At 39.2% G+C, this 11,716-nt stretch overlaps 1 protein-coding gene and 1 pseudogene across 1 annotated transcript; one reads left to right on the forward strand and one right to left on the reverse strand.

Annotated features, from left to right (window-relative positions):
- The first annotated feature begins 212 nt into the window (after positions 1–212).
- LOC115692620 (uncharacterized) lies at positions 213–10,160 on the forward strand (annotated as a pseudogene).
- On the reverse strand, positions 6,481–9,849 carry LOC115692622 (probable receptor-like protein kinase At2g42960). Its single transcript, XM_056309604.1, has 8 exons — positions 9,747–9,849; positions 8,765–9,322; positions 8,328–8,351; positions 7,797–8,237; positions 7,540–7,655; positions 7,000–7,260; positions 6,720–6,917; positions 6,481–6,519 (listed from the first exon to the last, which is right to left on the reverse strand). Exons 1-8 carry the CDS (start codon positions 9,847–9,849, stop codon positions 6,481–6,483), a joined length of 1,740 nt encoding a protein of 579 aa, XP_056165579.1.
- Positions 10,161–11,716: the final 1,556 nt, after the last annotated feature.

The raw sequence follows: 11,716 nt of genomic DNA on the forward strand, positions 1-11,716 counted from the left end.
TTCTCTACTTGCTCGCGAAGTAGGTTGCTTTTACAAGAGAGAAGACAAAGCGCACTGATGTTCAGCTTCTCCATTCTATATATAAACCGTCGATCATGGCCAACCCAATATTGTCTCGTCAAAGGAGCAAAGAGCAATGCTCAAGTGACTGACCCCTCTCTGGTACGTCCGCCGCTGCGCTCGTGCATGTGAGTTTTCGATGATCGCTCTCGTTTAGTTTTGCCGTGCTCGTGTCAGACGAGAGAATGCCTCTTGAGTGATATCATCTGAAACTCTGCTTGTATAGCTGTGTATCATGAATGGGATGGGGAGCGATTCTTTTAGCACCGTTCTCAGCCCGTGGGTTCAGGGTGATCAACAGTCACCTGCCAGTGTTGTTCTCTTATTCATCTTTAGAGAAATTGTGGGCATGTTTTCTTTCCTGACTGCAGTTTTCAGTTTCGGGTTGCTGTAACTATCATGGCCTACGTTCCTCCGCATAAGCGACATTCCAAGGAGAGCGGTGGCCCGTCCCCTGTTCCGGCATCGCTTGAGCGGCGGTTCAAGAAAGGTCTTAACTCGAGGTCGCCCAAAACTGATGCTCATCAGAGTGGTAGCATCGAGTATGCAGACCCGGCGATATATAGATGGTTGGCTGTTGGTTTGGATTATGATGGAGATCATCTTCCTTCCAGCGTCTTTCTCAAGCCGGTCTCTGTTGAGGCCGTTGGATGGCGACCAGGAGAGAAACGGCTAGCCTTAGCCACAAGTTGTGCAGTTAATGGTAAGTGATCGCTCCTTAGATAATGAGATCGCATGTGCTCTAGATATCATGAGTTATGGATTCATGTTGACTTTTAATGGCATTCTTGGCTTCTCAGAAGATGATGAAACGGGTCGGGACCATACGAAGAAACCTTGGGTGCAGATAGCCGAAACTGTGATGCCTGATTTAGTTTCTTTATTCGAGGATTTGAGGAGGGAGACTAAGGATCAGAGCATGGGAGAAATAAAACCAACAATGGTTGCTAGATTCGGGAAAATTCTTTTTCGTGGGTAAGTTGCTCGACTCTGTTTCATTAGTTGCTAGAGAGAGTTCAACATTTGGCAATGATTTGCATACACAAAGGAAATTTATCAAGGGCTTGTTTTTTTAGAATTACATTCAAGTAAAACGTACTTTTTCTTTTGGTTTTCTGCCAAAATATTTTATCCAAATTTCAAAATATTATGAAAAGAATTATACGCGGATGTTCCTGTCAATAATTGCGTATCGTGAAAGTTTCAAGTGTTTAGGAATATAAAGAAAAAGTCAAAGCGTATGTGATGCAATTTTTAGATTAAACAGAAAGCAAAAGAGTAAAAATCTATCGAGATACGCCCTTAATAATGCAATTTAAATTTTTGAGAATCTGAATATTCTGCTGTGTGATCATGTAAATTTCTCAGACTTCAAAGCACCTTGCTTATTGTATCTCTTTAAAATCATGCTCCACGTCGCGAATACCGCTCAAGCTAGGCTTTGCTGCTAATAAAGCATAATTGTTTTGCATAGTCGGGAGGTTGGACTCCTTATGATAATCATTTTCAGTGTAGTTGTAAAATATTGGGATGACAAGATAGATAAATAAGCTTAACATAATTTTTGGCTGCAGGAGTCCTTCATTTCCAGTGGAAACTTGTGGAGATATGGTTACAGAGGCTTCATTGAAACGGTTGACAAGATCATTTTACGCAAATCTTCCTTCCTCTTATATGGAAAATGCGACTTATAAAGTTATCCCAGAGATTGGCCTTAATTTTGAAGGCGAAAAGGATATATATCATGTCGAGGTGCCGAAGTCTCTAATGTCTACTTCTGTGATTTTTAATCTTTCGTATGCATTTCCATAGTATTGACTGGTCAGTTGCATCCATCTTTCTGTGGTGCAGCTATCTGATAAGTCCAGGCCAGGTGCAACCATCTGGTGCAAATGCAGTGTTCTTAAGGCTGAACAGAAACTCTAACTCTATAAGGCAAATTCCTGCTTCTCACCACATAATGAGAGCGTACTCGAAATATTACCCTACTTGTTTCATGCTAGAGGCATTATCTCATTTTAGATCAAAGTAAAATCATGCATCATGCTGATTGTCTGGAGTTATATATGGACTATACATTTACCTAGATGATCGGGTTTTTTTCATTGTTTATGAAGGTATTGACAACTGCAAATTTTGGTTGTAGGTCGAATTAGGGCAGGTGTGTGTGCGGCACCTGGTAGTTGATGTATCATGCTTTAATAAGGATATGGATATGAGGTTGATGTTACTCACCAAGAGAATCTTGACGGCTATCATCGTAAGTAATTGAAGCAAAGATCTAAGTAAAACTTCACTTTGTTGGAGGCACTTAATAGGGCCTGTTTGTTTTAGCTTAAGTGAAAACAATAATTTTTTACTTTCCCCTCAAAATTTAAAAATTATTCGAATTTAAAAATTATGAAAAATTATATGTAATACTTAAAAAAAGCTCGAGCATGTGAGTAGTTAAATTTTGATTAAGTAAAAAGTGAGATGTAAGAGCCAATCCAGACAGACCATAGCTCTCAATGCAGTAACTTCTTCTTCATCTCGAGTCCTACCTATTGAACAATTAGGGTAATATAGCTTGGTAGATAATTTGCAAGGAATGACTGTTAGCCTTGTTATATGTTATGTGATATGGCAAATTGCTTTTCCTGGAGACATTTTTTGGGCCAGTTCATATTGCAGCATAAGAAAGCAAGTGAAGTGACCTATACTGAGAGAAATCCGTATGTAAAAGAGAAGGGAAAGGGCCAATGGTTGCATTCTCAAAATTTTTGTTCACAGCCCAATTTACTGAGAACTTGTGCTTGAGACAATTTTCGACCTTAACTTTATTTCCCTGGGCAATCAAATTTTTTTGCCACATTGCCATCATAATTGTTACTCCCTGTAATTTACTTCAAACTGTTCATGCTTCGCAGGAAAATGAAGAGAACAGCATTAGGGATTTGGTCACTTCTGCAGTTTTAGATTCTAGTGTTAAGGGGGGTTTAAGATGGCCTTTGGACAAGGCATCTTCTGGGGATAGATACAGCGTCGTTGGTGTATGGCATACAATCTCTACAACTTACAAGAATTCATTAATGAGGCTGAAGGTGAGACATGCTGATCGGTTTGATTTGAGGATTTCCCAGGGGGAAGTTACTGAAGAAATTTCCTTGAAGTTGAGTGGAATAACTTCTGAATTGCAGGTAAGATCTTTTGTCCCCTGCCAAAAAAAAATGCAGTTTTTTTGCCATGTACTTTGCTTGTGAATGCGAATAAGTTCCATGTGCTCCAGCCATAGGTCTGACCATTGGCTCAATACTAGAATCGACAATTGAAGCATCCTGTAATGTCTGGAATGATAGCAGACTTGTCAAAGCCTTCCAATGCATGTCAACTTATTTTAGGCATAGAATTTCCGGTAGCTTCTGAAATCTGGTAAAGTGCACGCCAAGTTTTACGTTTGAATCCATTTTCACTAGAATTTCCTTTTCAACAAAGGAAACGAGGTGATTATTTTTTCCTTTTTTTATTATTTTTAGTATTTCAGCTGTTAGATTGGGTTTCATTCTTTCACCTTTGCAAATTCTAGAATTTGTAAATTCGACTCTGCCCCTTGATTTATCAATTTGATTTAGTGTGTTGAATTTACTGTATCGTGAGGCTGATGTGCTCTTAATGAAACACTATATGTTATACAACCCACAGTTAACTCCTTTTTACATTGAATAATTCATGTCAAAGGATTTGTTTTTGAGGCAAAGGTTGAGTATTTTCTTACGAATTGAGCCGCCTGTAACAACGTATACATGTGTGGTTTGTCATACCTGGTGGCTTCCTTTTCATCACCTTCATTATCAGATCTCGTTTGAGGTTTTGTGTTTAATTGCATCGTACTCCCTATGCTTGACAAGGACAAAAGATGTCATTATCCAATGGTTTTGGGGTTTTCATTTTGTTTACTACTACTACTACCACTATTTCCAGGGACAGAGTCTGGGAACTAATTCAATCTCTGATCTGCTTAAAGATGCAATAAAGATGATGTGGGAGCACTTCTTATCTTGTGGAAATGTAATCATTTGAATTGGCCTCTCTTTCTCAGTGCGCACGCGCGAATGTAAGTGAAAATTGTGGAGATTGTATGAGTTTTTCTTGTGAGAACTACGAATTGCAAACTTTAGATGTATATAATCCCCATTCTCTTTTTTCACCTTGTGGGAATGAATTTGATCTATTGCTATCGCTTTATGTGTCCTCTAGCGATTTGCTTCCAAATGAAATCTATAGAGCTTTGATGAGGTGCTGCAAGTTACAGTTATGTGAATCTCTGATACTATAAATGTGCTGTTTAAAGTGCCATTTGACATATACAGATCAAAAGAACACTAGCACAATATTGTGTATACTGAAAGATGCTCTCTATATTGAATCGGCAACTAGTGGTGAAGTTTTCATCGTTTTTTTTCTTTTTTTTTCGGTATGTCAGTGTGTGAACTTCATCATGTACATTCGGCATTTTAATGCCTTGAAAACTTGGATAATTTTAGAAGGTAAGTTAATATAGTGGTACTCGTAGTGCCATGTCCCATGTCAAACAATCATGCGATACGTCACATGGCTTCAGCCAAAAGTCAATAGAGGACAAATCTAGGTTACAGAAATGTGATACATTATGTCTCCCATAATGAAAAAGGGAATAAAAAATTCTCTGGTTACATCTCCTGGACACGAAATTCATTATGTCATTTCAATTCTTCATCTATCAGGGTGCGCTGGTATGGCTGGAGGCGACTTTGGATTTTTGGAGAATATTAGGAAGTTAGGTTGAGAACTTGTTATTCAGTCTCTGTAGTTTGTAATGTACACATTGACTTTATGTTCCTTTGCGTTAACAGCTCATGCAGGAATTCTGGACATTCCTGTTGATGCAGCACTTCAGATGTTTCTTATTCTTTCTGTACCTCTTATGTACTTGATGCGCCAAGAGCGAACGGCAGTATCATATCGGGATGGTCAAGAGTTGTGGGAAATTGACATATGCAATCAGCAATCTCCCAGGAAGGGTATGGTCCAGATCCTATGATGTCATCCAATGCCTTAAACTTTTGCTCTCTCTTTCTTTTCCTTTTGTGATTTTAATACAAACATGATCGATGTTCTTTTGCAATTTTCTCACCTATGGTTTTCTTTGTTGAGCATATATGCCCCAGGGGCCTAAAACCTGTTTTGGATGTTTTAAGTCTTGTGCTCGCTGCTCGCCCTCTCGCTTATAAATAAAACCTTCTCGCCCTCTGATGGCCAATCTCCTCTCAATTTCCTTATTTCAATAATGTACTTCACAAATTTTTTGTTTAATGTCACTAGTTCATGTAGTGTAAGTTGGTTAAAGAGATAGAATATAGAGTGTGAGTTCAGTAAAAATAGAGGCTCAAAGATACTATAAATTTGGAAAGGATCGAGAAATTTATTTATATTTCATTCATGGAGTATAAGAAAGATGGATGAAGTGGAGGTGTGCCTATGATATTGATTGTAATTGTGAAGTGCCGCTGAGGAAAAATTTGCTAGGATTGTTCTAGAGGCCAGCGCTTCTTTATGACACTGAATGTTGCGTCATCAAACACCGACTCGTGTTTTCGCCTTTTAGTCTCTGAACCCTACATATGCAATCTAATATTTCAGAAAAGCTACCCTATATCTTAGATTCCAACACAGTTAGGAAAAGGTTAAGAAAATTTAAAAGCTAGTAGGTGCAGAGTGTAAAATTTTTGGAAACCTTACGATGCAAGTAGTAAGGTTTCGCGACTAAAGGCGCAGAGTGTTTGTTTTAGAAATTAGAGGTTATATGATGTAAATAGCGGAAAACTTGAGGATGGAGTTTCTTTATTTTCTGAAATGATACAGCCACGCATGTTCTTTCAATTGCCATCATGAAGAATAGTTTTGATGTTCATCTACTCACGATGTTTTTGAGAAAATTGAAAATTGAGAATAATGTAAATACCTTCTGATACTTGAACTATTTAATTCCCTCGACATTGAATTCATGCAGGTGGATGTGAAGGTGAGACTTCAGTTCCGCTATATGTATGCATCAACAAATACACATTATTGAAATGTAAAATATGTTATTAAAACTTGCAATATGTACAAAACAAGTGTAGTTCCTTGGATCATCTTTCCAGTTGGAAATGACCTCTGATCATGATTAGAACTCACTGAACTTTTGAATTTGTCATGAAGATTTCCATTCATTCACTTTGACTCAACAGCAGATACATGACGCTTAAAAGTCTTCTTTCACCCAGTTTTACCTTTTACGGCTTCCATACCTTCGATATATATATTCTTTTATGTATGCTTACTCAAGAGGAGAAGCAGAGAGTCTTGACTCTGGAGACCTGGACATTATCAGATGTCTATTTTCTTGAAGAAAGCTGATCTCTACACCGACTTATGACAGCCGTACAGAACCTTCTGCTGCTGCAATAGCAATATGGTAGTAATTTTCAGGCTGGAAGTACATCTGGTGATCTTGAAAAGGATGTCGATGTCGAGTTCTTCTCCCTCTTTTCCTTCTGCGACCGTGTAAAGGATTGGAATTGTGAGTAATCACTATCAGAATAGCAGGCGCAATACTGCTTCGGATATCCGATTAAGGGCTATAAAGTGTTGCCGCTTACCTTGGCCACTGTGTTCTTCCAAGCTTTCTCGAGCTCGTCAAGGAACATATCAATTGTGGGCCGATCTTTGCTATCTTGGGCAACGCAGAAGATGGCAACTTGCAAAATGGACTCAAAGTCTGCCTTATTGACGTTTCCGTTTAGTCGCGGGTCCTCAAAATCCGATAGTGGCCGTTTGCCAATGCTGACATCCCTTGCCTGCCAAAAGACAACACTATATCGTGATTACAAATCTGCTGATCAATGTTCAGCATGCGCAGAGTCACGAAATAAGCTGTACCTTCCTCGTCAGCTGATCTCTGGCCTCAAGATCTAGCTCAATAACTTTTTGTCCTGAAAGAAGTTGGAGTGCGACAATGCCAAAGCTGTAAATATCACTGGCACAGGTTAGCTTGGCATTGCTCATATACTCTGGATCCATGTAACCTATCGTTCCTCTGACTTCGGTAAAAACTTTGCTCTCCTCCATGTTCAGGATTCTTGCCAGCCCAAAATCCGAGAGCTTTGGTTCCAAGTTCTCAGTCAAAAGAATGTTGGTAAGCTGCGAATCAAGCTCACACCATTATAAACATCCAACCAACCAAGCCGCTGCATAATTTGGTTTGTGGCCTTTGTGTGCAAGCCATTATTTTGTACCATTAGTCAGACGTGAAGTCATTATTTTGTCCAGTGCAAATAGGAAAGATATGCTATAGTCCGCATATCAGTGCATTGAAATGACTAAATTTCTAAGTGGAAAAATCTTGGAAGCAATTTTGATAGGGAAGCTTTCATGTGACGGCTTTAAATGGAGGATCAAGAGGTAACTCATACTCATTACCTTAATATCCCTATGAACGATGCAGCCGTCTGTGTAGTGGTGGAGATATCTCAGGCCCAGAGCGCATTCTCTTAGAATTTTGACTCTCCTTTCCCAGGTCAAGACAGTGTCTTTCCCTATAATTAGGACAAAACAAGCTAAGGTTGAAAAATATGAAATAAAAGTTACCTTTCTGGAAAAGCTTCTTTTCTGTTTTCTTTTAAGTTTTGAAGAAAAAAAAAATGATAGAGGTATGAATGGAGCGGATCCGGATGTACTTAGTAAATGATAAGCTAGATTCCCGGCAGGGCAATATTCGTAGACCAGGTACTGCTCGCCATCTTCGATGCAGTAGCCGAAGAGACATACTAAATTTTGATGTCGGACCCTTGAAAGACCTTCGACCTCCCGCCTGAAAGAGTCAGATGTGTTGCTCTTGTATATGTGTTTTATGGCTACAGCTTGTCCGCTTGGCAAGACGCCTTTGTAAACCCGACCTGCACTTCCTCGGCCGAGGCATTTTTTTTCATTATGGTAGTTAATTGTATTTTCGATCTCTGCCCTTGAGAACCTGTAGAGGCCAGACCACGTGCTCATCTCATTTAGCTGAGCCGATTTAGGAGGTTTGTTCTTCCCAGTCACTTGTTTTATCAGTGCAATGACCAGCATCAGTCCAACGGTCGCAATCAGCATTGCCAATACCACTTTCACCGTGGAACCTGGCGAAGATACGATTAATTTGTGCAAAAATGATGATGACTCAAGAAGGCAAACTACGAATTATGCAGAGTTGGTGGATGGCTACTTACTTTTGACTTTGATGTAACCTGTATCTGTTGACAGAAAAGAGGAGAGTCAAGATGAGATCGTGTTGAGATACTGGTAAGCAAATAGAGCTGCATGCATACCCTTAAAGCAACTGGGCGGGTAGGTATGTGTTCAGAATGAAATGGGTATCTGATTTTCTTGAAGGGAAATAGGGGCATAATAGAATAGCACTTTGTGTGAAGATGTTCTGGTTATTCATTGTTGCAACACAAATTCCTAGTACAAAATCATTCATCAGTTTTTTAGGTTAGAGCAGTTTTCTTCATCCTCTTATTCGTGTTACGTTATCAAACATCTTTGGAGAATTTAGTTGACATTCGATTTAAAATCAGTGAAATCTTTAGTTACGAGGCAATACGAAGCACAAACTTTGCATGTTCTAGAATTAGTAGTCGTCATTTTTGGCTGTAGTCCTTACCCAGCTTGTCTAGAGCAGGCAGACATCTGTAGAAGTCATCCATCGACGCAAGATCCTCTGCTTTCCAAGAGGCTAGATAAGTAATAACAGCCACCCCACAAATTGCCCTTTCTGTATTATTGTTGTTTGCCTGATAATGATTTAATATGCTCTCCCTTGCGTTCGCTATTGCATTAATGCAATTCTCGCAGACATCATCGAACGAAGTGTTGAAGTTTGTGCAATTACCCTGTGCATCTCTGTATGAATCTTGTTCATTGATAAATGATGGCAAGAAGCTGGAGCACCGGCTGCTTCCCTCGAAGAGATTGTTGAAGTGACATGAATTAGCCGGCACGCCCAATGGCTGGAGGAAATGGTTGCTACAGTCGTTCCACTGGTCGCTGCTGAGAAAGATGTTGCTTGTGTTATTTGCGTGAAGAGCCAAGGATTGGGACAAAGCCTCGAGGACATTTCCGCAGCAAAGCGTCGTGGGGTAGCTACCCCAGTAAGTGATCTTTTCTTGGTTGCCGATGCATTCGCCCGTCGGTTTATAGGGGAACGAGTTCAGTGGACAGGCTGCAATGCATTAAGGCGTGAAGGAGGAAATGGCAAGTACGTCGTGATATATCATGTACTGTGCTTTTCTGTTCTTTTGGGTGTGAATCAAGTATCTCCAAGCAAGTTTGTAGCATCCTTCGTTCTGCATACAACCCTTTTGGTAGTACTGATTTATACAGATTTTATTTCTACATACTTAGATTCATCGTGCATCGATACGCTTTTCCATTTAAATTGTCCATAAGAGGATTAAATCTCATCATCTAATGAGCTAGCGAATCTTTAAAGGACTTGCATTTTTCTTTCTATTGTCATCAAACTTGGACAGGAACAGATGAACGCATGATGCACGGCGAGGTTTGGTGACTCGACATGTATTGTGCGATCAATGGTGCTTGTGAAGAACTTCATATATAAAGGGAAGGGAAAAGAAGCAACGGACCTGGATCAGGCGAAGGCGCCGGGGACAGATCGCTTAAGGCACGAACCAGCAGAGCGGCGAAGCCAAAAAGACACAGCTGCAACATATGTCCTCTTGCTTCCATATCTTCTCCAGTACAATGTGCATTTGCCCTCAGAAAATGACTCTAGTCGTGCCGACGACAGCTCGATGCGCTAGAGAAGAACCGGCTGAAATTTTCGAAGAGATGAGGGAGGTGGTGTAGTTATAGACGATCTTCTTCCTTGTGATCGTCGACCACAGTTTGGAATATCCTCGCCTACATGCATATGCTGCTTACAGCTACCGAACCTTTGGGTTCAACGAGGAATGTCTGCAATAAAGACTTATATTATCCTTCTATGCTAAGGATCGGAACCAGATATGCTACGAAACTTGTTCTCACAGATTGTCTGCTTCTTGTGGGTGATAGCAAACCTCTCCCTAGTTATTAACTCCCAACTAAAAATTTAATCATTTTCGGACAGTTCGTCCAATCGGGATTTTCCTTAATCACATCACCGCGTCGGGTCGAATAATCGCTGGCGGCGAAATCTTTAGTATGGTAGAGTTTAAGAAGCTGTTGCTAGCATGGGTTTGCGCGGAATTTGGTACCTTGAGATGTTGTCATGTCTTAGGTCGTACCATACACGAGCTGGATTTGACATTCTCGAAATAAGTAAAAGAAATTAAGTAGTAAGAAATAGAAATAAGAGTAACATAATTAGATTATGGAATCAGAAGAATATCTGTAAATTTAGCACTTAAATGTTTGAGCCGGATTTCAAATTCTCGAATACAATTTATATGTCCCTTCTTAATTTCTTTATAAACATAAAGACAATTAATCATAGTCTTTTAAATAGCGTGGACAATTTGGTTTTTGGCTAATTTAGGTGCCGACATTAAATAAATATAATTGAATGCTGAAAAGTGACTTTTGCATCATAAATTATTTTCTTTAAAGAATATGCACTTACTTGGTTTTTTCGGCTTATTCATTCGCCGTCTCCAAATAAATTGCATTTAATGCTGAAATGTCACTTTTAAATAACAGATCAATGGTTGTGCGTTGCATGAATCTAAATTAATAATTCCGTTTTTCTCATAATCTTGGAACACGACCTCCATGAGCCAGCTACTTACAGGGAAACAAGCATTGTAATGTGCCGCCATAACCTCCTACTTAAATCTGAGTTTCTTTGTGGGCAAGAGTTGAACCCTCAACGATCGGTTCTTGAACGGATCAAGGATGGGCAACAAGGAGCGTATCTCTAATCTTTTATTGTTGAGAATACAATGTTACCATAGTGGTTGACGAAAAGATCAAATAACAAATCTACAACATCGAAAATTGATACACAATATCATATCCTATTCACCGATCATAAACATAACTTGCATAAGGAATTTTTTTTTAATGTCTTCAACTATTAATATCTACGAACGATTGTTCTCAGAAAACTATAATTATTTTTTTTGGTAAAAATCATTTCCTTTGGTGCTTCAAATCTTCATTTATTTTCCTTTCTTTGAAAAGATTATTAGATATGCTAACACATTCGCCATCGAGTGAATGACACGTGTTTTCGGAATTAGTTTTATTATCGAATTCTACTATGTTGTCGGTAATCCAATAGCCAGTGTGTAAATTATTTCTTAAACCAACGACCAATTTAATTAAAAATCGTTTAAAGCATATTATATGTATTTTCAAAAACCAAGGCTGCACAATGCACATATGTTGAAAGAAAAGAAACTTAAACATACATTAGGCTCCATTCGTTTGGCGGAAAATATTCTCCCGGAAAATATTTTCCGGGTTTTCCGGTGTTCGGGGGGCGGAAAACGTTTTCCGTGGAAAAATATTTTCCTTCCCCCCTCACAAAATAGCCTAAGTCTATGGAAAATGACTTCCTCTTCTTCAAAAGCGGAAATCATTTTCCGAGCTTCTTCTTCTTCTTCTTCACTAA

The sequence above is a fragment of the Syzygium oleosum genome, unplaced genomic scaffold, assembly GCF_021117445.2.
Source record: "Syzygium oleosum isolate NSW1041296 unplaced genomic scaffold, Sole_v2.1 Sole_v2.03, whole genome shotgun sequence".
Taxonomy (NCBI): domain Eukaryota; kingdom Viridiplantae; phylum Streptophyta; class Magnoliopsida; order Myrtales; family Myrtaceae; genus Syzygium; species Syzygium oleosum.

Bases quoted from the DNA above. Each gene is read 5' to 3' on its own strand.
- LOC115692622 (XM_056309604.1), bottom strand. From the start codon at position 9,849: ATGGAAGCAAGAGGACATATGTTGCAGCTGTGTCTTTTTGGCTTCGCC. The intron at 8,352-8,764 runs GTAAGGACTACA...TTCTGTCAACAG, and splicing joins GCCTGCTCTAGACAAGCTGG to ATACAGGTTACATCAAAGTC. The intron at 6,918-6,999 runs GTACAGCTTATT...GTCTTTTGGCAG, and splicing joins GAGATCAGCTGACGAGGAAG to GCAAGGGATGTCAGCATTGG.